Here is a 7,910-nt window from a genome sequence, read left to right as displayed (position 1 = left end):
CATTCCAGAGGCTTTCAGCTAACACAGGAAGGTTTCCGAGAAATCCTGGAGCTGCAACTTTTCTGTACCTTCCCTGAGCTCCATAATCCATTTTTTTTCACTCTTCCTCTAGCACCTCCATCTGCCTAACCCCACCTGCATCCTCACTGGAGCAGTGCTGGCCACCAGTGTCTGTGAAACCATCACTAGGAGTTAGCACCAGCTCGAACCTCATGTGTAAGCGCCCGTGATTACAGAAGGTTGGAGACTCTGTCAGGTCTGTAAGAGTCAAGACCTCCTAACAGGATCTTCTAACAGGCCTGATGCTTCCTGAACCGTATCTCAGCGCAGTAAACATCAGCGCTTTGGAAATATTAGCAATGTAGATAAGGAGGATTTTTTTAAAGATATAAGGGATGATACAAATATTTTAAGAGTGATCTAAAAACCTTCCTGGATTTATGGTGAGAAACACCAGCCTGCAGCAAAAATAAGAGCCCAGAAGGACACACTCATGGTGTCCTCTGCCTTAGCTGCTGCAGATGTCTCTCCACCCCAGGGGCTGCTCTACAAAGGCCAGGGTGCAGAGGGAGCTGCACTGGTTCTCTGAAGCTGCTGCTGTCCCTCTGGAGTTGAAGGCTCTGGCTGAGGATGTTCATCTGTGGGAGATGATCTCAAGAGTCAGATTTTGCTTCAAAAATCTAAGTTCTAATCCTGTGAGCTAACTTCCTCTCCTTCCCCTCAGGATGGTGACTTTGGGGACTGACTCCAGACTGCGTGCTGCCACGACATGCAATCCTTCACACTCCGTTTCCTTTGCTGCTAAAGGAAATGGTCCCTCTAACGAGATGAACTTTAACGAGCTTTCTCCCACATCCCAGCCGTGTTCGCCCTTCTGGAAAACCACCTGAAGAAGGTTTTGCTCTCAAATTCACTGACACTTGCAGATACCCAGATGCTCCCTGCCATGCAGCTGTGGCAGGGGCAAGGATGTGAACATGTACCTGCTATTCGGGTGTTCATCCAGGTTTCTGATGAACCTCAGTAGGTCAGTGACATTGTTGCGATACATGTATCTTTCTCCTTCCTTAGGGTTTTCCATGATATTCAGAACAACTCTGTCAATCTGAAAAAAAAGCACATAAATTATTCTCTGCCCTTCATGTACCACGAAAGCAGCGTATCGACCTCCACTCACCACAACCACTGCCTTTCTGCAGGGACATCATCTCATATGGGTAAATCTTGTGACCCTTAAAAGAATACTTCCCAGCTTGAGCAGAAGAGTTCACTCTGCAGGGCATGCACCATACAGACCCCCTGATCCTGCTGAGTGTTTCCTCTCCTGCCTTGCCAAGGTGTGCCATTCACGTTGGGACTGTCGACATGACACAGGAGATTTTTATGCATGGCTGGAGGACAGGAGGGACTCCGAAGATTGACCTGGCTGTGCCACTGTTGGGAGGACCACATGGGCTGCCGTACTGAACTGAGACTGTTGAATCTGAAATGGTTCAGCACGTCTTTCCAGAATGCTACCTGCAAGAGCATGCCTGGTCTCACTGCTTTTGAGCCAATCTAACAAAACACTTTTGACAGAAATTTGCTGGCAACAAGGGCCAGAAGTCCTTGTCTTAAGAGGTCACCACCAATCACCCTTGAAGGTTTTCCAGTTAATTCTATAATAACCATCCCCTACTATCACCCCAGTCAACAGAGCTCCCTTCAGCATCGACGTCTCTGGTGTATTTCAGCTATATGGCTGAGATGTAACTGTCTCCCCAGCTGTCTGTATTTGTGTGAGGCTACTTTTTCCAGTTACAGTTTTAAACAGGGCCTGGGAAACACTCAGGAAAAGCTTCCGCCTAAATGTTGAGGCCAAACCTCTTATCAGTCCAAAGAGAAGAGGATTACCTTTTTGGTCCAGCGTGGATAAGGAAAACTTTCAGTAGCATTAGGAGTTTGAAAGACAGCTTTTCTGTTGCTGAGATCTTTGATTTTATTCCATATACTCTTCAGGAACTTAAACCTGCTGTGGGACGAGGAGCTTCGTTAGCTGCAATGGGACATCGCTGCTCCCAGCACTACAGGCAAATCCCGTACCAAAAGCTTTGCCTTTGCACTCCCCGGACTTACGTCTGTTTGCTCCAGAAATAGGGATGTTTGCTCAAACCTTCCAAACCTCGTTCATCATGAGAGACCAGGCTGCTTACAAGGTCCAGAGCCTCCTTGTAATCCGGGGAATCAGCAGACAAATCCTTGGGACTGACTTGCTGAAGGGGTTTCTTACCCCCTGTTAAAACATACAGCACGAGCCTGCTGAGAGCCTGCAAAGAAACACATCACTGCTCACACGCCAGATGCATGAAACTTCTTACCAAATGGAAGAGGACTAGTATTCCTAAATGAGCAGAACACACACACACACGCAGCTATAGATGTGCAGAAGTATACAAATACGCACAAACACAAACTTTGTGTGCACACCGACAGAGGAGACAGGCACCATAATCATGCTCACGGGGTATCTGTGGATATCCCGGCACCAGCCACAGGTTTGCATCCTAATCACTATCGTTCTTACACAGTGCCTAGTGTTATATGGGCTTTCCCAAAAATCAAGGTGTTTTCTAGTTGAGGATGCAGAAGGGCTTCGCCTAGGACACACAGCAGCAGAAAATATGAGAGAGCCCCTGAATTTTTGAACCATACATTGATTCACAGGGAAGTTACCTCTAAATCCGAATTTATATGTTCTTTTTTGCCTTCAATCAACTGTCTCTTATTATCAAAGTCCACCAAGTAAATTTTGCCACCTAAGTCTGAGGAAACAAGAAAAATTGTTAGCAGATAATAGTGGAAAACCTTGATACAGCCTGTCACTGACTTCTGGGTGGTCCCTTCTTTAGAAAACAAATCTCTGGAGGGCTGTGCTGTGGGTTGATCTGTCCACAGAGCCCTGGAAAGGAGGGAAGATCTAATGAGACATGTAAAGGTGATCTGCTCACTCCTCTGAGGCTGTCTATGAACGTATCTGTACTTACTCAAAGAGGAGAGCTAATGCCACAGACACTTCACTCTGCATAAAGATATCTGCACTGGTGTTTCATATATTTTTTTATTTACAGGCAGCTATGAAGCATCTTCTCTCTAAACTACAGGCAACAGGAAAGCAAAATGAAAATACTGAGAAAGCAAAAGATAACCTATGACAAAGTTGCTGGGTTGTAGATCCTGGTGAGCAAACCCAAGGGAGTGCAGCTCTCTCACTGCCCGGAAGATCATCCTCACAGCATCTTTGTAATCCATTTGCTCTTCTGGGTCCTGCAGATGTTCTTCAAGGTTTTTCTCCCAGAGTGGGAAGCACAAGTACATGTAGCCTCTTGCCTTCTCAAACTGGAAGAGCTTCAGTAGATGTTCAGAATTACCACATTGTTCAAAAAACGTTTTCTCTTTGTCACCCTCTGTACTGCGGCTTATTCTTACTGCCACCTCTGTCCCACCGTGGAGGCCCAGGTAGATGCCACCCTGGGAAGTGTTCTGAATTCTCTGCTGGATGTATTGAAACGTCTTCAGTTTGCCAATCATAGGGCGATATGTTTTATAAAGATTTTTCAGCTGCTCCCTCCAGCGTTTGCTGTTTGGCTCCCAGTCTTTGAGAGTTCCTGGAACAAACCTGGCATTATACTCGCGAAGAAGACGTGCCATGTCGTGAGCACGGTTCCTATTCGCAACAGCGATAAGGTTCCCCACATCAGTCCTTGCTCCCTTTTCACACAACAGCTTTGCTATATTGTAATCATTTTTCTCTACGGCCACCATCAGTGCCGTGTTGCCCTCCTCATCTGCATCATCAATATCTATTTCACCCTTCTCCAACAAAGCTCTCACCAAATCTGGGCTCCGCATTTCAGCAGCTAGGATGAGGGCAGTTTTCCCACATTCGTCTTTGCTGCTCACATCGACACCACTGTCCAGCAGGAAATGGACTATGGACACAGCAGACTGGTATTTTTCATTGGCACAACCACCCTCCTTGAGGGCATGGATCAAGGCATTCCTATCTTTCTTGTCACAAATGTTCACATCAGCCCCCATCTCTTGGACAAGAGTTTGTACAACTGAGAAGTGGCCCCTCTTACAAGCATCCATCAGTGCTGTTGCTCCTCCTTTATGGAGTTTTGCTTTCTCCTCACTAACTTCCCTCCTCAAATTCACATTTGCTCCACTTCTATACAGGAATCTGAGGGCTTCCTCGTTCCCATACCATGCCGCCTCCATGAAAGCTGTGAAGCCGTTGTTGTCATGGTCATTGATATCTAGCCCACGATCAAGGAGGAGCTCCAGGATATTCACGTTTCCCGCTATTGCTGCTTCAGTAAATGCAGTGCCACCATTGTTCTTCCTGGCATGTGGACAAGCACCCCTATCCAGCAGAAGCCGGACCAGGTCCTCATCGTTCGCTTGCACGGCACTCTGCAGCGGTGTCCAGCCATCTCCTGCTTTGGAGTTCACCTCTGCCCCTTTCTCCAGCAGCTCCAGCACTTCTTTCACGTTCCCATTCCTCACGGCAGCGTTTAACTTCAAGGCCAGGTCTTCTGCTGTCTCCGTGTGGGAAGGGGTAGATGCCTCTTGCTGGCTGTGAGCTGTGGGCTCCATGGTGCTCAGAGGGAGGGCTCCGTGCTGCTGATGTTCCTCACCTGAGCCCAGGGATCCCACTGACGGATGGGAAAGGTGCAATGCTCGGTGCCTTCAGTGTGGGGAATGCACTGGGCTTGGCTGATGGAACATGCTAGGTCAGGTAGACTGCTATTTTAAGGGCTTCATGGTCTTCACCTAATTAATAAACAGAAAATCCTCTTTTAGTAGACTGTGGAACCTCTTTGTTTGCATTGGATGTCTTGTAGATCTACATGAAGGGCACCTAAGGACAACAATATGCCAAGTGCCAGCTGAGAGCTACAGCCTGGTGAGAGGCAGGACTTTAGCCCTGACCCAGCCACACACACCCATCGCCTTCGCTTGCCTGGTCTCAGCACTAAGCGCAGCCCAGGCAGGCATACCTGGAGACTGGGGTGTCTGGGTGAGCAGGTGGGGAAGGACCCAGCAGGTTCTTGCAATAAGTGTTATCTCAGATCTACTACAGTTTACCTGGTAAATCAGCCCTCAGTGATGTTTCCAGGTGGAGAACACAGCAGGCAGATAGGGGCATTCCCCCTCAGTTTGGGATGGCAGCCACACACACGGTCCTGGAATGTCCCCAATCCAGTACCTGGAACAGAGAAAGCACCAACCTTAATCCCTCCTGCCTCCATAGGCAATTAGGAGACCCCAGCAGACCAGAAGCCTTACCTAAGCTTTTGCTCACATTAAGAGGTTAATTAGGTAGGACCTGATCTGTCTGTATCTGTCTAGGATCTAGAAAAGCCGGAACCCCAATGCCCATTTTCCTGACTGCAAAGGCTGCTCAAAGTTTCAGGAGCCACACTCTGACAAGCTGAACTGCGAATAAATTATCTAAACAAATTAGAAAAGAGACAGAGAAGTCTTAAGGTATAAAGCCAAAGTATAAATCCACATGAATTTACCCTCAGGAAAGCCAGGAATCACTTTAGGACAGTTTCTCCCCACCTCCCAATCAGGAAGTGCTTTCCCCATTTCACTGATTGAGACACACTGCATTTCCTTGTAATAACCTCTATGCCTTTTACCACATATTAAAAAAAAATAAATTAGAATATTACTTTCCTGGCTGGAAAAGCAGCACAGCATCCCCTGGGCACAGTGGGGCTCAGTTTCCTCACCCCCGTTGGGAAGGCAGGAGCCCAGGGAGGGGGAAGGCAGGGGCTGTGCACCTTCCTCTTCTTCCTCCTCCTCCAAGCAGCAGAGCCCCAAGTGCCCTACCCTGGGAAATATTTAATAATTTCTGTCCCATCCCACTGGCTTGTGGCCAGGAGCCGTTGTGCGTCTGCGCATCACAACACCAGCTGAAGTGCAAAGTCATGCAACCCTGCCCCAGGAAGATGACAAGGGGTCCCTCTGCCCAGTCACTGCTTAAAACCCCTTCAAAGCCCAGGAGCAGCTTTTCCCAGCAGCTGTGCTTCGCTGCTGCTTCCCAGCAAGTGTTCCCAGACAGCATTTGCTTCCCAGCAAAGTGTGCACATATATGCCGTCCCCTCCCAGGAAGAGAAGCCCTGGGAGCGTTTTATCCACTTGCAGGGGGATGCTGGGGTTTTTCAGGGGTGTTTGGGGACCTTTTTTCAGCATATAGCAGAGAGGTCACGAGCAAAGTGCTCTCCCCATACAATCCCCCCATGCAGACCCTGTTTATAAACCTGCACTCAGCAGTGCTTCCAGAGCTGCAGGCATGGAGACATTAAATGCACCAAGGCTGGGGTTTGGGTTGGTTTTGGGTGGTGGCTTTGGGTTTTGGTTTTTTGGGGTTTTTTTTGTTTTGGGGTTTTTTTTTCCTTCTTTGGGGCAGGGAGGAGACAGGGGTTTGGGGTTTTTTTTGAAGGGTGGGGGTTTGGGTTGGGTTTTTTCTATTTTAAGCTTTTTCCTCACCTTCTAGCCACGTTGCTACATTTCACCCAGGGAACCACGGAGCTCCATTTACACCCCAGCCGGTGTGTTCCAAACTGCACCCACGCTGCCACGCAAATGCCAGCCCCCCTCGTAGGCAGCAATGTGTAAATGCCACCCAAGGGACCCCCGTCCTCCAGCCCTTCCCGTCTGCCTGCAAAGCGCACGCAGGAAATACGTGAAGGAACCCAGGCTGTGACGTGCCACCCAGTTTCCCCCCACCACCCTGTAATGGAAGATAAGCTCACCAGCGTGCAGAGCTCATGCAGCCTCCCCAGCCACCTCCACCCAGCTGTGCCAGTTTGCAAAATTCCGATCACACTTGAAACGGGGCTAAAATGATGTCAACGCATTCACGCCTGGCTTTCTGCAGCATGTTGGTACGTGCACAAATCTGCATAGGTACATGGAGATGTGTTTGGATGCAAACACAAGGGCACAGATGCAGAAAAGCACTCCCTGAAGTGGTGTGTGGATGCAGTCCTGCACGTTTTACATGCACATCCAAATCCTTATGTACCCTGTGCTGCTTTCTCGCATCTGCATGTCAGCATTCCCAAATGCATCCATGGATGCTCTGGAAAGCTCTGCCCCTGCAGGAGTTGCATCTCTGTACCCAGCTGTCATATTGAGCATCCTGCTTTCCGCAGCATGCAGCACATCCCTAAGGTCTGGGAGTGTCCCACGGTCTCTGGATGGAGTTTCACAGAGTTCTTGGTGTCACAGGAGACCTTGACACAGCCCCACAGGGACAAAGACTGAAAACTCAGGGAACAGTCCCAAGTCACTGTCAAGATCCCATTTAAACTCACAGAAATCTGCTGAACTCGACAGCATCTCTCTGGGTTGGACCAGAGCTGGGGCTCCAACTGCCAGTGTTTAACTTCCCATTTGCAGGCTGGAAAAGAGACAAACAAGCCAAGCAGGAGCACATCACAGGTTCAGAACCATCAATAAAAACATCCCAAAAAAAGTCAACATTAAAACACAGAACAATGTCACACCATCCAGCTACCCAAGTAAAAAAACTCTGTTCCACTTGCTGACTTAATTAAAGTCATTCATTATCTTATGGTGGGAAGATGAAAAACCGTGGGATGGTAAGAACCCAAACCCATGAATGCTGGGAACAAGGTGTTTGCAGCTGACAGGGCTGGGGCAGACGTTTCCTGTGCCTGTATACCAGCAAAGAAGGATTTCATCCCTGGTCCAAATTGCTTTCCATAGAGTCATGCACAACAGCATTTGTTTAAACTCACCAGTCCCTGTGACAGGCAGTTTATGGGGAACAGAAGGGCCCCAAAGGTTTTCTAAAGCATGGAATTCACAGAGCTCCCCTCCACAACCAC

At 48.5% G+C, this 7,910-nt stretch overlaps 1 protein-coding gene across 1 annotated transcript; it reads right to left on the bottom strand.

Moving 5' to 3' along the window:
• Positions 1-983: 983 nt before the first annotated feature.
• Positions 984-4,638, bottom strand: RNASEL (ribonuclease L (2',5'-oligoisoadenylate synthetase-dependent); the record flags this gene model as incomplete). The annotated part of the gene is made up of 5 exons (XM_010077891.1): positions 3,186-4,638; positions 2,713-2,801; positions 2,116-2,306; positions 1,894-2,011; positions 984-1,105 (listed from the first exon to the last, which is right to left on the bottom strand). Coding segments are annotated over exons 1-5 (1,973 nt in total), but the record flags the coding sequence as incomplete, so codon positions are not given.
• Between the last annotated feature and the right edge of the window lie 3,272 nt (positions 4,639-7,910).

The sequence above is a fragment of the Pterocles gutturalis genome, unplaced genomic scaffold (genome assembly GCF_000699245.1).
Source record: "Pterocles gutturalis isolate BGI_N339 unplaced genomic scaffold, ASM69924v1 scaffold17708, whole genome shotgun sequence".
Taxonomy (NCBI): domain Eukaryota; kingdom Metazoa; phylum Chordata; class Aves; order Pterocliformes; family Pteroclidae; genus Pterocles; species Pterocles gutturalis.
The sequence above is the reverse complement of the archived record's forward strand: the minus strand, read 5'-3'. Positions and strand labels throughout refer to the sequence as shown.